General features: G+C 35.1%; 1 protein-coding gene across 1 annotated transcript; it reads right to left on the bottom strand.

Annotated features, from left to right (window-relative positions):
- Window positions 1-361: 361 nt before the first annotated feature.
- On the bottom strand, window positions 362-19,366 carry nos1apb (nitric oxide synthase 1 (neuronal) adaptor protein b). The gene is made up of 10 exons (XM_051132366.1): window positions 18,922-19,366; window positions 18,535-18,606; window positions 14,476-14,568; window positions 14,274-14,332; window positions 13,699-13,807; window positions 11,295-11,373; window positions 10,277-10,380; window positions 7,693-7,836; window positions 5,331-5,502; window positions 362-4,726 (listed from the first exon to the last, which is right to left on the bottom strand). The coding sequence occupies exons 1-10, from the start codon at window positions 19,024-19,026 to the stop codon at window positions 4,371-4,373; spliced, it is 1,293 nt and encodes a 430-aa protein (XP_050988323.1). The 5' UTR covers window positions 19,027-19,366; the 3' UTR covers window positions 362-4,370.
- Between the last annotated feature and the right edge of the window lie 241 nt (window positions 19,367-19,607).

The following is a 19,607-nucleotide window of genomic DNA, read 5'->3' as shown; positions in this document are numbered from 1 at the left end:
AGTGACGTGCAGTGACGCGATTCCAAGATGGCAACGGCCGACTCCCGCCCACTAAGAGTTTCAAAAAATGCTCTTCAGAAACCTACGGGTGATGTCACGGACACTACGTTTATATTTTTTACAGTCTATGGTTTAGCTCCACCCTTTTGGTACCCTTTGATGTACTAGGTACCCCAACGGAAGGGTACCAAAAAAGTATGGTTTGCTATTTTGGTACCATTCACAACTTTTGACAATGGAAACAGACATTAGAGCATTTGTGGTTAAAAAGTATGCATTTCTGTTTAAAAATATTTTCTAGTAACAGAACACTTTATTAATCATATAAGAATAAAAATAAAATAAAAAAGACAACAAAATCTTAAATGTTTTCATTTATTCAGTTTCATTCTTTCCAAAGGGTAAAGTTAACTAAGATCCACCAACACTAGATTATTTAAAGGAAAATGAACGCTACACAGGAGGCATTAGACAAGACTTGAACACTAAATGTACAGTGTTAGTATTAACTGCTACAGTCTTCCCAAAAATTCAAAAATGATAGTAATAAAGAAAAAATGCTGATATACTGTACCATATGACATTATTGCACAAATACTTTCACTTGTGTTAAAACTGACATTGGTATAACAGTTCAAGCTGCTCAGCTGAAGGTCAAACATGCTTCACACATGAAGTTTAACATGTTTAACATTTCTTTCACTTTAGCATTGCTGCAAAACATTATACAGTCAAGCCTTATACATTAGAAATACTGGCGAACAAATCATGAAATGCCCACAAAGACAACAACAACCTAACTCATATAGCATTGTATAAAATATGTACAATAAAAACAAATATTTAAATAAAACTGGCATTAAATGTATTTATGTCTGTCCATACATCCCTTTATGGAAAAAAACAGTCTTGTTTCATTGCTGACAACAACATAGCCCATCTTAGAATAGATTGAAATCAAACAAAAAGAATATGCTTTTTACTCGTTTTAAGTGACCAGCTACGACTGTAGGCGTTTGGCCTTAAAGGGACAGTTCACAAAAAATCATTTACTCACTCTCATGTTGTTCCAAACCTGACTTACTTTCTTCTGTGGGATACAAAAGAATACACTACCGATGAAAAATCTGGGGTGATTAGAGATGAAAAATACAGTAAAAACAGTAATATTGTATACAATGATATACTCAATATCTTTGAGTATGTTTTATTTCTTTTTTTTATCAATTTATTTCTATGATGATGCAGCTGAATTCTCAGCATCATTACTCCAGTCTTCAGAGTCAAGTAATCATTCAGAAACCATTTTAATATGCTGATGCTAGAACTTATAATTATGTAAATTATAAATTTAATTTTTTGTAACATTACACATGTCTTTACTGTTACTTTATTTCAAGTTAATGCATCCTTGCAAACTATAATTATTATTTAGAATTAAATTTATTTTAAAACAAATCTTGATGACTCACAAAAGTGGAATGATATATTATGAAAAATGTCTAAATTATTTTTTGTCCATGTGATGAAAGTCAGTGGGGGGTCATAATAACATTGATTAAACCCCACTGACTTTCATTATATGGACAAAAAACAATTCACAGGTTTGGAAATTTTTCTGTGAACTATGCTTTTTACACAACTTCACACTGTGTGACAATTTTTTGAGTGCGATTAGGACAACCTGGACACCCGCTGGATGGGATCTGCATAATTTAATACACTGGGATGTGTAACATCTTTTAGTTTATTTTTTTTTATTTTTTTTTAATATATATATATATATATATATATATATACATGTACTGTGTATGTATACAGTTGAGGTCGAAAGTTTACATACACCTCACAGAATCTGCAAAATGTTAATTGTTTTACCAAAATAAGAGGGACCATACTAACTGCATGCTATTTTTTATTTAGTACTGACCTGAATAATATATTTTACATAAAAGACATTCACATAATACCACATAAGAAAATAATAGTTGAATTTATTAAAATGACCCTGTTTAAAAGTGTGCATACACTTGATTCTTAGTACTGTGTTGTTACTTTTTTTTAGTCAGTTGTTCATGAGTCCCTTGTTTGTCCTGAAAAGTGAAACTGCCTGCTGTTCTTCAGAAAAATCATGCAGGTCCCACAAATTCTTTGTTCTTCTTTAGCATTTTGTGTATTTGAACCCTTTCCAACAATGACTGTATGGTTTGAGATCCATCTTTTCACACTGAGGACAACTGAGGGACTCATATGCAACTATTACAGAAGGTTCAAACCCTCACTGATGCTCCAGAAGGAAAAACAATACATTAAGAGCCGGGGGGTGAAAACTTTTTTATTTTTATTTATTTTTTTATTTTAAAGTGCCCCTATTATGCGTTTTCAAATATGTCCTTTCATGCAGTGTGCCATGTAGCTGTATGTGAACATAAACTATCTGCAAAGTTGTGAAGCCGACAGTGCACGATACATAAAGTTATTGTCTATCAAAATAAAGAGTCGACTCACATTTGCCTAAACGAGTCGTCAGGAATTCAAATCTTTGTCTGTTACGGCCACACGTCACGAAGTAACATATTTGCATAATGTCCGCCCACGTTCTACGTCACGAACAACTTGCCCGCCCATACATTTCCATGTGGTTTAGGTCACATGGAAATTACACGTACATTATAGGGAAGAGACTGTATCATACGCTGTGAGTAAAACTGTTTTATATTCACTTCCAAAAGATGATGAATCTACAAAGATTGTATTTTTTTAGCGATTGTTCAAAATACGTAATTGTGTTATGTTGTGTAACAACCCTGCACATGTCATGCTAACCGGCTAAATCACGCTTCTGTAGTTCTGTTGTTCAGCTGTGGATCCACTGTAGTCTGACAATTTGTGATTGATGCAGCTTGACTGTCTGTCTGTCTCATTAGTTTAAGTACTGATAAAAGATGGCGCACAAAGCGGCTTTCACACTGAATGCGGAAAGCGCTGTGCTATGAAACCCATTCATTTTAATTGCTTCCGCCGCGCGAAGACAGCTTGTTTCGGTCTTGAACAAAGCGGACGCGCAGCGGAGCGCGCACGCCGCAGATAAAGTTCAAATGAGTTGTTCAAATGAACTTTTGCCGCTGCGCTCTGAAGGGCTGAACTGAACCCAGCGACAGCGCAGCGCTTTCCGCGTTCGGTGTGAAAGCCGCTTAATGCATTATTCAATGTTGAAGTTTACAACATAGAGGTGTGCCCGGTTCGGTTATAAAAGCAAATTGCGAGCACTTTCCACGGTAGTCCGTGTTAACATGTTGATCAGCCACTTCAGCCGTTTCATCATCAGACTCTGGCTGGAATTGTTATGGTAAAATCGATGCCATCTTTTCTATGTATTGACAAGTCTCCAGGGCTGTCGTTCAGTAATGGCAATGGGCGTTTCGTTCTCCGACACGCTGTACACGGTAAACCAATCATAAAGGACTGCGCCATCTGACCAATCACAGCAGTGAGGACTCACGGAAAGGAGGGGTTTAGAGAGACTGATTCTTCGAACTGCTTCGCACGAGTCGTTTAGGAATCATTTAGAAATGGGGTAAAATTAAATCTATTTTTGGAGAAAACTGAAGTGTTTTTTGACCTTGCATACATGTAAACCTGTTTTGGGAGTCCATTAAAACAATATTAGCAACCTTTAAAATGGCATAATAGGGGCACTTTAAAGATCAGGGTAAATTTAACTTATTTTGTCTTCTGGGAAACATGTAAGTATTTTCTGTAACTTCTGAAGGGCAGTACTACATAAAAAAATATATGATATTTATGCAAAAATAAGAAAAATGTACACATCAACGTTCTGTTCAAAAGTTTACATCCCTGGCTCTTAATGCATTGTTATTCCTTCTGAGCATTTGAACTTTCTGTAATAGTTGCATTTGAGTCCCTCAGTTGTCCTCAGTGTGAAAAGATCAATCTCAAAATCATACAGTCATTGTTGGAAAGGGTTCAAATACACAAAAATGCTAATAAACCAAAGCATTTGTGAGAACTGAAGGATTTTTCTAAGGAACAGTGGGGCAGTTTAACTGTTCAGGACAAACAAGGGACTCATGAACACATATTTTGTACGATCCCTCTTATTTTGGTAAAATTATTAACATTTTGCAGATTCTGCAGGGTGTATGTAAACTTTTGGCCTCAACTATATTATTCTATTCAAGATTTATAATATATATTTATATATTCTGGTATTTATTTATATATTTCTGACAGCTAAAGCTGCGATGCAAAACTCTCCCCACTAATCTAAAGTGCTTAGGTGCTACTCCTGCTGGTGTGAGCTGTTTTTTTCAGCAGGAACAGTAAAACAAACACTCAAAAGCACAAAGTTACTGGCCCCAGCTGTCCCGGTCATCACTCTCATCCGTGTTGGACTCATATCCGGAGGCGATACCGGACTCTCTGAATCCAGGTGTGTCCAGTGAGCCGAGGAACTGGTTTCCTGGAGGAGAGCAACCACCCGACTGATCTTCATCCTGACCCTGTCCTGAGTCACGGTCCTGCTCCGGCTTCTTCTCCCGCTCTGAAGATTCTGAGAAGAAACAGAAGCCGTCGAGCCGAACCAGGCTGTTTGAGAGAGGGAAGCCCTCTCGAGCGCCTGAGGGAGGATTCGGGTTGGGCTCACGTGATACAGCAGGCATGTTGGTGCGCAGGGCGATTTCCAGAAGGCTGTCTTGAGATCCCACTGCAGGGAAGAAATAACATCATGACTATCAGTGAGAGAAGAACTCAAAGGTGTTGTTACTGAGCTGACTAACAGAATGCTAACAGTGTCAGCAGCATCACATGCATGCGTTGTGGTACTCTCATGAACATGCGTCGAAGACTGACACGAAAGAGTAGAAATTGTCAAATAAAGTTGTTATTTTTGTTTTCTTTGCACACAAAAAGTATTCTTGTAGCTTCATAACATTAAGGTTGAACCACTGATGTCACAAAGACTATTTTAAAGGGGTTATCGGATGCTAAGTACACGTTGTTTTCATGTTGTTTGAACATTAATGTGTGTTGGCAGTGTATGTACAAATCTACCCTATAATGATAAAAATCCATGCAGTGGTTTTTAATTAATCTGTGAAGTGCAATCGCCTTTCCTAATAATGTGCTAGTTAGCAAGTTTCGCGGCTAAATGCGGCTAAAGTAAACAGGCTCGTCACTCCACAGGGAGAAGAGAGGGGCGGGGCGAGCAGAGCTCATTTGCATTTAAAGGAGCAATCCCCTCAGAATGGCTTAATCATTCTTTTGGCTTACACATATGGAGGACACAAAGAAGGGAGTAAGAGACTTACAGGGGGAGTTTTTGTGTGGTTGAGTGCGGAGCTCCAGCTCCTGGACGTGTTTGACCAGCAGTGAGAGATGCTGCAGGAGTTCAGTGTTCTGCTGCAGGAGCTGCTGGACTCTAGTCTGAGCCTCCGTCCTGGCGCTGGTCTCCACCGACAGCTGCTGCTGCAACAGAACCACCTACACAACAACAACCACAAGATTTGACACTTTCTCAAGACTATATAAGAGGTGCTTGACTGTAAAAGACCTGCTGCCATGATGCTAGGTTATTTTGGGTGATGGGATTTAAATTTTATATTTAATTTAAAATATATAAATTAAATTACAGAAATATAAATCATTGATTTATATATCATTATATAATTATATATTAATTGAAATTACATAAATTGTTGTTTATTAAACTGTCCACCAGTCCATGATGTCCCTATTAATAATTTAGGCAAATGTGTAGGTAGATCAACACAAGCTTGCAAGTGTGGGCTTTAATCAGACTAAATAATTGAAGAAGTCTGGCATACATCACCAGAGAGTGTTAATTAAAAATTATGAGGTTAAAATGTTTTTACAAAAAATAAAACATATGCATAGAACGAATTGTTCACACAAAACAATCTATAACATGCGTTTATAAACAGATAGGGTAAATTTGAACATTTAAATATATCACATTTCAAACTGAATATGTATTATTCATTGAATTTAAAATGAATGTATTTTAGCATTAATTTATTTAGACAAAATAGAATAACATTTGAATAATGTCCATTTACTGATAATAATAAAAACTAAAGCTGCAAGCAGCGATTACTAGGGTTCAAGTGCTTTAAGGCATTTAAGCACATATGAAAAAAGATATTAGGGTAATTTACCATAGAAATATTATGTTTTGTAACGTTTATGACTGTTATAGTGCCAGCCTTAAAACTTTGCATGCTTTTTTAGAATCACCTGTCACAGGTGCTCCGCAGGTTTCATGTTTTGAGTTTTCCTTTAGGTTTTATAGGATTTGGGGTAAATTCAGACAGGCCCCTTTTCTAGGCGCCCCCATTATAGCTTCCCAAAGGGTACATTTTGAAAATGTTTTGATAATTATGGACCTAGAGAGTCTAGAGAATTGTACTGCAGTGTTATTTTCCAGATCGAGCGAAAAACCTAGAACTAGTTTACAACAGTAGGTTTTTTACATCTTCTTAATCATTCAGCAAACGATTTGATTGACAACAGTGTTTCTAGAGGCAAAGTTGTCGGGAATGAGGAGTTCTATCATATGATAGCAGTATTGCATGTATGTGCGAAAACCCGCGCAACGTACAATTGTTTACGCCCTTGAAAAATGCGATATTGCCCCCCAGGTGCTGATTTCTTTCAAATTTCTCTTAGATCTTTGGGGCCATGAGTCGAACAGGCCCACGAGTTTCGTTCCGATCGGCTTCCGTTAACCATGTCTAATAGGTGCTGAAATTTCATCGGCCAGTGGCAGCCATGTTTTTTGGAGATATGCAAATGTTCTTATAGAATAGATACTTGTGGCACTTTGGACCTCGACCGTGCACAGCGATTTTCACGTTGATAGGACAAATGGATGCGTAGGTATAGCCATTTTTAATTTTTTCCTCTCTTACAGCACCAAGTGGCCAAACTCCACAATTTTGGTCCTTCACAATGAGCTCTTACATAAGTGTTCGGAGTATGGCGAAGCTATCTCATTCCGTTCAGGAGTTATAGGGATTTTAGTAAAAGTGTCCCTGCCCCTTTTGAATGTTTTGGTGTCCCTTTGCGCCGTTGAGTCAAAAGTTAAACTTTTTTTTGATAATTATTGATATTTGCTCTCCAGAGAATCTTTCTGCACTGGTTTGGTTCTGATTGGGTGAAAACTCTAGGACTATTTTGCAAAAAGGTTTTGCAAAAAATCCAAAATACCCAAAAATTTCAATGTGAGCTAAGGATTCCAACAACATAAGACACTTGACGGTTTAGGAGTTATGAGCGATTTCGTGCTTTTGATCGCTGTAGCACCCCCATCAGGCTGATTGGGGCAAGCCTTGGTGACGTTGTCGGTGGTGTGAGTACTACCATCCCTCCAAGTTTCAAGTCTCCACCACTTATGGTTTGGTCTGCACGTTAAGTTTTACATGGAGATTGCTGATATGTGACCATTCTAACAATTACAATAGGGTTTCAGTGCTACATGCTTAAACCCTTAATGATTAACGGCTTATCGTTGACCAGGAAAAAAATATATACATTTTAAAAATCAGTGCATCCCTACTAATAGTAATTTCATGACTGAGCAATTCACAAAACAAAAGCAATATGCTACATGGCAATACAGACATGACAAAGCGCTCAGACGTGTGATTTGACCTGTGCCGAGGCGGCTTGACTCCGTTGCTCTTGCTGCTGTAACTGCCTCTGCAGGAGCTGCACCTGATGGCTCACGGATAGAGGACTGGAGAGAGGAGACGCCAACCTGGACGACTCCATCACCAGCACCGGCTCTTCATGCACCTGCATGGAGAAAGTAGGAGACACACGCTGTTTATTACCTTTAACCAACAAATTAACTTTATGATGGTCTTTGCTTTGCATATGAGGATTAATACAACCAATTAGCATCTAATATTAAACCATACACATTAATGATTGTAACTTTGTGATCTGTTAGTTCTTTTAAAATGTATTACACAGTGAGAACAGTTTAGCTTTTTTTGTTAAAGGGATATTTCCCCCAAAAATGAAAATTCTGCCATTAATTACTGACCCTCATGTCTTTCCAAACCCGTGAGATGTAAATAAGAGATTATGCCATATAGAGCTTCACTGATTATTACAGAACTTTGTAAGATTGCAATGAACTAAGATGAGTGACAGATTTTATGTGATTATAAGGGGAGCACTCTTCGCCCGCTTTCTATGCTTTAATTAGTTCAGAATTTGAATAAATTCACTCACGGATTCACTCTCCGATAACTATTCACACAATATTGCCACTTGCCATTGTATAGCATTTACTACTTCACTTAACTGAATGAAAGTATAGTAGACCCAGGGTGGTGTTACTGAGTGGAAATGGGGATTCGTTAACATACTCATGGAACAGCGTATACTAAATGAGGTATGGTTGCAGAGTTACATTCAAGCCTTTTTAAAGAGGTCATTGGATGTAAAATTCACTTTTACATGTTGTTTGTGTGTTGGAAGTGTGTGTACACATCCACCCTATAATAATAAAAAAATCCAGTGGTTTTTATTTCATCCCTAAAAATAATATCCCCTTTTTCAAATCAGGCCATTCACAGCTTCTTGTCTGTGTGACATCACACCGACCAAGGCCGCTCCCACGATAGTTGACTGACACTGCCGTCTTACATTAGACCCGCCCTGATGAGCTGTAGCAGTCTGATCACCATTGTTTCTACGCTGGAGAAGGGACGTACACAAGAATGGCTCCTAAGCGATTTAGGTATTTTGTTGTTGGATGTAATAATAAACATAGTAGTTGTCATTTCCTCCCAACATCTGATCCGCTGAAGACACAGAGGATTACGTTTGTTTGTAAAGAGAATACGCCTTCCGATAAACCTAAATGCGTTTATGTTTATGTGAATCATTCGTGATCCAGCATCACCCACAGCAGAAGTGAGTGTAAGTGTTTTTTTTATGAATCTTTGCAATCATCTTTCTTAATAACGTGCTAGTTAACAAGTTTTGCGGCTAAAGTAAACAGCCTAATAAGAACGGCTCGTCACCCCACAGAAGAGAGGGGCAGGGCGAGAAGAGCTTATTAACATTTAAAGCAACATGCAACACAACAGGTTGATGTCTGCAGAGCTGATTTTGACAAGGTAAAAAGGGTGTTGTTTTACACTACCACTGAAAAATTTTAACCAAAGTATATTATAGACTTTTCATTAAAACCCTAAAGAATCATATCAACTTGTGAAAAATGGGCACCCGATGACCCCTTTAAGAAATTATTCTCACTGGAAGAAACTTAAAAGTCATGTACTAGTTTATAGATAACCATTCAGTGAGTCTCAACCGAAAATCACCTGCCTTGATGTTGAACCAATGGGGTAAACACCCTAAAGTGAGTTTAATTTGGCACAACACAAAATCTACTCACAAACAGAATTTGTTAGTGAAAACTACAGTATCACATGAAACTCAGGCCTAAAGGAAATTTACAAAATGTGTTTGCTCCTGTGATTGCCATAAGTCTGAAAACATCAGCAGATTCACAGAACAGATCACAGAACACAGAACTTCAGCTGTATCAAAGCAAGTCATTTTGCAAAAACATTAAAAGTACATTAAAGCTTTAACCTCTGAAAAAGCACAGCCGTTTCGTAAAAAACCCCAGTGATTTAAAATGTGCCAGCATCGACAGCTTTCATATCTTATTCATTGGAGTCAAAGCTAAAATTCTAAAAGCATTTAAAATATGTTTCCTTTAATATATAATTCATAAAGAATCCCTATAATATCTTGAAAAATATGCATGTTAATAAATGCGACATTTTAAAGTACTGTAAATTTATCTAAGTTTGTTTTCAAGGAATTAAAATGATCTTTGACTACTTTATTACGAGATTTCAAAAATGTAAACAAACTTGAACTAAACTTGGCCGATAATTATTTATCTTTTAGCCCTACTTGTGGCCATGGCCCACTTTCTGTCCTATAAACCATGTAGGATGAGCAAACTGTAGCATCTATAAATAACAGAAAACAGGCAAGACTTGAGCTATATTTAAAAAGACAACACCTGAGACAACACCTTTCTTCTGCCTTCCAGGTTCTTCTAAAAAGCAAGGCTTTCTACTGAAAAACGTTTTACTGAGTCGGTATATAAAAAGATCGAACTGATGAGTTAAAATGAAGACAACTGAACACACATTTCTTTTAGTTTTTTTGCTAAACTTCACAGTCAGGCAGAGGACTTTACCTTGTCATCTTTCTCCGGTCCAGCGTTGCCTGATCTCTCAGTGGTGCCGTCAGCAACTGAAGTTTCGTCTTTGCTTCTCTCCTCCTCACCTTTTACAAGCCATGCTGCCAATTCAAAGTCAAAATCAAAGTCAGCTTTATTGTCAATTCTGCCACATGTCCAGGACATACAGAGAATTGAAATTACGTTACTCTCAGACCCTAGGTGCAAACAGATAGTATTAAATACAAAAGGCAGAATTATAAAATTACGAGTAAGTACAGATAAATACAAAAATTTACATATAAAAATAATAATACCACAACACAACACAACAACAACAATATACAAGTAAGGGCACATGGCAGAGAGTGCAAACCAAACAGAGTAGGAATATCCAATTCAGAATATCTACACAATTAAGAACACAAAATAATCAAAATTTGGTTTCTGTTGCTAGTTCACATGACAATACAAATAAAAGAAATCAAAGAAATACTTGACAAGTAACCTTCCAAAACCAAACATAGGACTAAATAATTGTATACAATATATTTAGATAGATCTATATAGCTATTTTGACATCATCAAATATAAATTTTATTTACTGACGTAATAAAGCATATCTCCACACTGAAGTTCAGTTAAGTTAAATGACTGTCATTTAATTAAAGTTTAAAGTCTCATCCAATTATTCATCAAGTAATATTTTGTCTGAGGTATGAAACAAATATTGATTAAGTATAATGTTTATAATTAAATAATTCTTTATTTTGTGTGAATCTTTTTGTCTTTAGGACAAGAAACCAAACCATCAATATAATTTGAGAAAAGTCTGGCTGTAACAAATTAAGCTGGTCCAAAGTAGCATTTATTTTTCAGTGCATAGTCCTTTTTTTCTAATACAAAAAGAAAGATCTAATTTGCTATGAAATGATAATGATTAATTTGTCTCCTTGTTACTGCCAAACACTGAAACTTGAGATGAAATGTGGCTCATTCTTGATGAAATGAAATGTGAAGGTCAATGTCTTCTCACCGTCAGCATTGTCTAGACTCTGTTTATGGCACACCTCAAACGCCTGACCCACCGTCCGCACTATCCTCATGGCTTGGCTCTGAGACACAGACAGCAGATCTTTAAGCAACCTTGGTTTATTGAACATGTCAAACATGCTTTTCCACATGCAGGTAAACATCTGTAGATGTTCATTTGATATGGGACAAAAAGCTGTCTGGGAGAGACACAACAATTAATTCACCTTCGAGAGGCAAAGAGATTTACAGAAAAAAAATGACAGCTATAAGTAAAAGAGAAGGAGTGAGTGAGAGAGAGAGAACATTGCATCCATAAGTCAATTCCACATTGTACTGGTGCTGTCAAAGTGATGGATTAGTTCATTTCAGATGAGCCCGGATGCTGTGAACAAAATCCAAGCCACATACACTCATATCAAGCAGCTTATGCCAAGTTGCAAACATCATTTTTTTTGGTAGAAAACAGCTGTTGCAGGTTAAAAATATTCCACAAGACAAAGTTTGCAACATAATTATATAGAATTACATAGAATAGTAGTTTGTTCATTAAGCTGAACTGTTTGTTAATTTAGAAGAACTTTATTTTGTGTGTGTAGAAACACATAAACACGCTTAATTTTAATATTTTCAATGATTTATACTTTATACTTGCTAGAAATAATTTACATCTTTGTCTTATGAATATTTGAGATGGACTGTGATTACCTGTATCTGCTACAGTATTCATTCTTCAGCTCAATCTCATATTCACAATAAAACACACACACACACACACAGAGTTAAAGTCAAAAGTTTACAAACACCATTCAGAATCTGCAAAATGTTGATTATTTTACCAAAATAAAAGGGACCATACAAATTGCATGTTATTTTTTATTTACTACTGATCTGAATAAGAAGATTTCACATAAAAGACGTTCACATATGGTCCACAAGAGAAAATAATAGCTGAATTTATAAAAATGACCCCGTTTAAAAGTTTACATACACTTGATACTTAATACTGTGTTGTTACCTGAATGATCCACAGCTGTGTTTTTTTGTTTGTTTAGTGAGTTGTTCCGTTGTTCACGAGTCCCTTGTTTGTCCTGAACAGTTAAACTGCCTGCTGTTCTTCAGAAACATCCTTCAGGTCCCACAAATTTTTTGGTTTTTCAGCATTTTTGTGTATTTGAACCCTTTCCAACAATGACTGTATGATTGTAAGATCCATCTTTTCACATTGAAGACAACTGAGGGACTCATATGCAACTATTACAGAAGGTTCAAACACTCACTGATCCTTCAGAAGGAAAACAATGCATTAAGATCCAGGGGTGTAAACTTTTGAACCGAATGAAGACCTGTACATTTTTCTTATTTTGCCTAAATATAACATTTTTTTTCATTTATTACTGCCCTTCAGAAGCTACAGAAGATACTTGCGTGTTTCCCAGAAGACAAAATAATTTAAATTTACCCTGATCTTCAAATTTCAAAAGTTTACACCCCCGGCTCTTAATGCATTGGTTTTTCTTCTGAAGTTTTTCCTTCTAAGTGTTTGAACCATCTGTAATAGTTGCATATGAATCCCTCAGTTGTCTTCAGTGTTAAAAGATGGATCTCAAAATCATACAGTCATTGTTGGACAGCGTTCAAATACACAAAAATGCTGAAAAACCAAAACATTTGTGGACTTTTCTGAAGAACAGCGGCCAGTTTAACTGTTCAGGACAAACAAGAGACTCATGAACAACTATCACTAAACAAAAAAAACACAGCTGTTGATCATTCCGGTAACAACACAGTATTAAGAATCAAGCATATGTAAACTTTTGAACAGGGTAATTTTTATAAATTAAACTATTTTTTTCTCTTGTGGACTATATGTAAACATCTTTTATGTGAAATACCTTATTCAGGTCAGTACTAAATAAAAAAATAACGTGCATTTTGTATGATCCCTCTTATTTTGTTAAAATAATTAACATTTAGCAGATTCTGTATGTATACTGTATATACATGTAAATGCATGTATATATACAAATGTATATATGTATACTGTATATATATATATATATATATATATATATATATAATGTGTGTGTGTGTGTGTGCTGTAATATGATGAAACGCTATTTTGGTCATTCTTGGGATTTTCTGCAGATTTGCCATCAAGAACATCAGCTGTCACAAAGATATGTCACAAAGCACAAAACTCTCACATTAGTCCTTTGTGTTGAATGCAGTTACTTTACATCATCTGATGAATAATGACAATTAAATAATTGATCTCCATCAGAATGAATCCTCTGCTAAGACGTCCCATTTTGCCATTTTTATTCCTGGCAATCAATCAATAATATTAACATATTTGTGCAAATATAATTAAATGTCTAGATTTCCTGTATTATGGTGATGTTTACCTTTCTCTTTGATTTGAAGACATTGCAGCGGAACACATTGCTTTTCTTGTCTCTTGCTATGTAACTGAAGATCTTCAGGTCCTGTGAGTCATGTGAGACATAAAATATTCTGAAAAGAAAAAAAAAAAAAAGAATAATGAGCTGCAGCAATTGACCTTAAAATGTCTCACTGCCATGGCAACAACAAGGCCAACAGGCTCTTCACTGACTTTGTCTCTTTGACATGTCATAAATCATTACAGAAATACATCCAATGTGTAGATTTTGAAAGTACAACAGGGTTACACACAGTAGATGTTAGTGTTGCATTACATTGGTGTCAAACTGAAGCTCTAGAAATGGATCAATTAAACACTGCTCAATGTTGATTATGCTACTACTAACAGTATATTTACATACACTGAAGATTGGTTGTCGCTATTGGGATTACAAAGATATTCTGTTTTCTGTGATGATTTGATGCGACGTGTGTGTGCACAATGATAAAGGTCATCAAAGCCCACAGGCCATGTCACTCTAGTCATGAGCAAACTTTGAAATCATCTCTCTATGTAAACAAAATGTGGCTGAATTACCTGAAAATGGGGTCCTGGGCCAGTGTCATTTGGCTTTCATCCCAGCTATAGTCATATTTCTAGAATACATATTTAGCACAGTTTTAGTCAAGAAACGTATTCAGAATTAATTGTATATACAAATTTAATAGCACAGCATATACAACATCAGAAATAACTGTTATTATAAAATTACAAGAACAAAAAAATAATAACACCTCACCTTTTTCTTTTTCCGCAAAACCACCTTGACACCATCCACTGACACAATAAGGTTGACTTTCTTCTTCTTGATGTTCTTAATTTTAAACTCATACTGAAAACGAAAAAAAAAATATATATATATGGGTTGAAAGGATTAAACCATGACATGAACCTGATAACATCTAAATTAACTAATTTTATTTAAATTAAAAATGTATATTATTTAGCATTACTGAATCAACCTACATACATTTTTACAAAAAAAAAAATAAATAAAAATTGAAATATATTAGTGGTCGACCAATGTATCGGTTTTGCCGATTAATCGGCACTGATAGTTGACTGGCGGAGCTATCGGTTATCTGCAAAAATCCATGCCGATAGTTTTTTTCTGGGTTGGGTCCGTTGCTGGAGCGGCTAAGAAGGTCATCATTATACAGCAAAGTCCCTCTAGTCTTAGTTATACAGCACGAGAGCCGCTTCTAGTGGCAAAAATCACTGACAGCACGTGCCGTTTGTTTAGACACTGCGTGCTGCACAGATTGGGACACTTCGAATTAAAACAACGACAACAAAACGGTGTGTACAGTATACTGTAGTGCATGTTTTCATGTCATTACTAAGCGATGAATTTGTTGACTAGATGCTGCATTAGTGGAGAAAGGACAGCAGTATACTTTTGCCCGTTTGGTGATCAAATGAAGTCTTGAGTTGAACGCGGCGCATCCAGTGTGTGTGATACCGGAGAGCTGCGAGTTCTTCTAGCACTTTACAATATGAGTCCATTTGTAACATTAAGATAAAAGCTGTAGAATAGAAGTATTGTTCCTTGTTAGAGTGTGTTAATTTCAGCATTTACTGATATATTTTAAAAGGTTTAGTTGCTTTTGTTAACATTAATGAACAATAAACTAACTGTAATGATCAATGTATAATTAATATTAATATTTTTATTAATTTACAAACTATTTTTTTCTACAAACGTTTTTGTTTTGTTTTTAAATAGTAGAGCACTGTTTATTTTCCGTTCAGTATCCATTTTAAAAACTATCGGTCGATTAATCAGTATCGGCCAGTGTGGTCCAACTTAGTTATTGGTATCGGTAAAATCCACTATCGGTCAACCTCTAAAATAAATAAATAAATAAATAAATAAATAAATATACATTTTAAGATTTTTTTTAAATAAATGAATAAATACAAAAAAAAACAACTGTCAAACTTTTTGTATAATCCTTTTATGTTCAAGTCACATTGTCCATGTATCTACTGTATCACCACTATATAGGTAGCGATATAATCATGTAATTTCAAGTAAAATGCTTCTACTTTTTAAATATGAAAATAACCGATCGTTTCACTAGATAAGACCCTTCTTCCTCGGCTGGAATCGTTTACAACCACATTTAAGATCATTTGAAGCCGCATTTAAACTGCATTTTGAAAGTTCAAAATCGGGGCACCATATCAGTCCATTATATGGAGAAAAAAGCTGAAATGTTTTCCTCAAAAAACATAATTTCTTGACGACTGAAGAAAGAAAGACATGAACATCTTGGATGACAAGAGGGTGAGTAAATTATTTGTAAATTGTTGTTCTGGAAGTGGAGTTTTCCTTTAAGTCTGAGACTACTGTGAAAACATCTACACCAGTTTTCATGTACAAAATATGAGAGTACTGTAAAATTTTAAGTCACACTAAGGCCTATAAGGGTCTATTAAAGCACCTTAATTTATCATTAATTTTACATTAATTTATCATTGATCAGGTTACAGTTTCTGTGACAAGTACACTGGAATCACCACATGATATAAGTATAAATGAAGAATTAAGTAGGAAAAATGTGCATTATAACATGAATATCTCAAATACATGACAAAATGTCAAGGAAATTTGAGCAACTTGCTTGATAAGAGATTCATAAAGCTATCAACCACCGATGAAGATGCTATTGCTTTAGGAAGACTGGCTAGCTCTGTTAGACTGCATGAATAATCAAAGACTAGGAAATAAACAGCAAATCCACAGGGGTGGGATTAAAGGCGACGCACTAGGAATACTGAAAGTGTGGCTAGGTAAAAAGAACTCTCTTTCATCTGAAGCTTTGATTAATGCTAACATGTACCACTAGCAAAGCTTGCGTTATTCTGGTTGCTCTCAGTTCTCCTCAAAATACATAAAAAATAGAGGCAGATATCTAAAAAACTTTGAGTGCTATGAAATACTACTGACTTTATCAATTGATTTATCACTAGGAAAAGCTCCCTAAAGACAAATCTTGTGCAAATATGTCTAAAGATTGCACAAAGATATTCTCTTTGATGGAGGAAAGTCGATTGAGCTAAACCATGCTGCTGCTGCCAGCACATTGGTGCAATCTCATAAATACTGGACCCCTGAGAAGAGAAGACGTGGACGAACAGTCTTTACTCGGCTTCCACATTATTAGATTAAACAACTTCCAAACACCTGCCTGTGCAAATAAATGTGATTTTTTATAATTTCAGAGTGTGAGTCTATTACGCTGGCTAATCAGGACCAGTTATTCAGTGTGAAATCACTAAGAGCTTTGAATAAATCTTGAGAATGGTTACGAAGTCAAGTTTTAATGCAAAATGAAGATGGAATATTTTATAGTTCTGCACTATTTCTAGGGCAACAAAATTAAGTTTACTAAGCATGTGAACTGTTTGTACATACTGTCATATGATTTTGCTTTCATTGAAGTTTGAGATGCTCTTTGGATCATTTTCAAATCATTCTAGAGAAAAGACCATCTGGTTTTTCTGCAAATTTTTCAGTTATTTCGGTTAATTATTGTTTTTGTTTCTTTAAAATTATTTTTCTTGATTAATTAATTATTATTATTATAAGTGTTTTATTATTATTATATTATTATTATTATTATTATTTGTACTACTAATATTATTAATTGTCTGACCCAAGACATAGACAAGCCTTTGGAAAATTGATTCTGCTTCTTCTTATCCTATATAATACTATATAAGTATTAGGGCTGTCAAATGATTAATCGTGATTAATTGCATGGAAAATAAAAGTTTGTGTTTACCTAATATATGTGTGTATATTGTGTATAAAATATTTTTATACAAAATATTTATATTAACATATAATATAAATGATATGTATATATATATATATATATATATATATATATTTATATATACATATATATATTTTTAAATTACATACGCGTATGTGTGTATTCATATATACACTACCATTCAAAAGTTTGGGGTCAGTAAGACTTGTAATAGTCTTTAAAGAAGTCTCTTATGCTCATCAAGGCTGCATTTATTTGATTAAAAATATAGAAAAAAAAAACAGTAATATTGCAAAATGTTTTTACAATATAAAATAATGTTTTTTATTTTAACATACTTTAAAATAGAATTTATTCCTGTGATGAAAAGCTGAATTTTTATCAGCTGTTACTCCAGTCTTAAGTGTCACATGATCCTTCAGAAATCATTCTAATATGCGGATTTATTATTAGAATGATCAATGTTGGATAATATCAACATATGTGCTGCCAAATATTTTTTGGAACCTGTGATTTTTTTTTTTCAGGATTCTTTCATGAATAACAAGTTTAAAAAGTACAGTGTTTATTCAAAATATAAATATTTTATAACAATGTAAATTATTTATTATTAACTTTTAATAAACTTTTAATTATTAACTTAATACATCCTTGGTGCATAAAAGTACTAATTTCTTAAAAATAAAAAATAAAATAAAAAAGAAACAATAAAAATGTACTGACCCCAAACTTTTGAATGGTAGTGTACATAATTAATATACACAGTACACTCACATATTTTATGTAAACAAAAACTTTTACTTTGTATGCGATTAATCAAGATTAATCGTTTGACAGCCCTAATAAGTATTAATATACAGTAATATAATGCATAATACTATATGCATCATTGTAGTACTTGTGAATCAGTCATTTGTGTGCAAGATATGCTATTCATTGATCATTCTTTCAAAAGGTCAACTGTCTTATGAAGATTTTCCTATACTTCATCTGTCAGATTCAAGAACCCTTACCCGTATTCGTCTCATAGCGGCCAATATTTCAATCCTGCTTTTGGGTCGCACAATATCCAAGCTCCCGATGAACTGTGGCAGAAGAGGTTAAACAAGTAAAATCAGATAAACTGTATATTCTGGGGAAAAGTCAATGATTTGCATTAATGCCAATGCAACAGGTGAAGTACAGTTAGTCACTTATTGGAGAATCCAGTGTCTATGTAAATATTACATATTAGTAAAATAATTACAATGACAATGGGTCGTTACAATCCCTTCAACAAGATAATTACATTAATTACATGCATTAACTTGCATAATCAGTACTCATAATGCAATGACATGGTAACAGACGCATTAATGAAGTTTGCCATTAAATAAACAGATGTATTTTTTAATATTTACCTTCACCTCAAATGTGAGCCCATGCTGGAACTGCCCATCATTATCAGCAGGAATCCTCTGATCCACTGAGTCGTCCACCAAATTATATTTACTCTTCTCCAGCATCGTTTTATGTTATGGAAATATGGTTCGATACATTTATTTACTCAAAACATGTTGAAGCCTCTTGGCTGCACTGATTTCCGAAGGATTTCTCATAGGAAGATGACGGCAGTCCTGAAAATGTCCAAAGGCAGAGATGCTCCTCCGCAGAGGGATTCATTCAGCGTCATTTAGAGTAAATATGATCTTGGTGTTTGTTTCAGAGCCGAGCAGAAGGTTCAGAAGCCGCAAGCTGACTGTTAGCACGCAAAGTCTGGATTTCCAGCATGATGATAAATATCCCACCTGTCCCCGTTGGCGCAGACTGTCCCTTGTCGTGAATTTATGGGTCTTACTATGGAAAAGGCTTGTCTATTAATATTCATCAGAGAAGCCTTCGCCATTGGAAGGTTATCAAGCAATATAAGCGCGACCTGAGTCATATTCATGAGGTAAACGCTTCCCATTGGAAGGTTTCCAAGCACAGTCTGCATGAGTTCATTAATATTCATTTGCCAACCTTCATCGTAGTAGCATTCGTAATTTCGCGTCCATGATTTCAAAAAGGTTTGTGTGAAGCCTTGCTGTCAGGCTGTGAAATAAAC

Source organism: Labeo rohita, chromosome 2, assembly GCF_022985175.1.
Source record: "Labeo rohita strain BAU-BD-2019 chromosome 2, IGBB_LRoh.1.0, whole genome shotgun sequence".
NCBI classification, from domain to species: domain Eukaryota; kingdom Metazoa; phylum Chordata; class Actinopteri; order Cypriniformes; family Cyprinidae; genus Labeo; species Labeo rohita.
The sequence above is the reverse complement of the archived record's forward strand: the minus strand, read 5'-3'. Positions and strand labels throughout refer to the sequence as shown.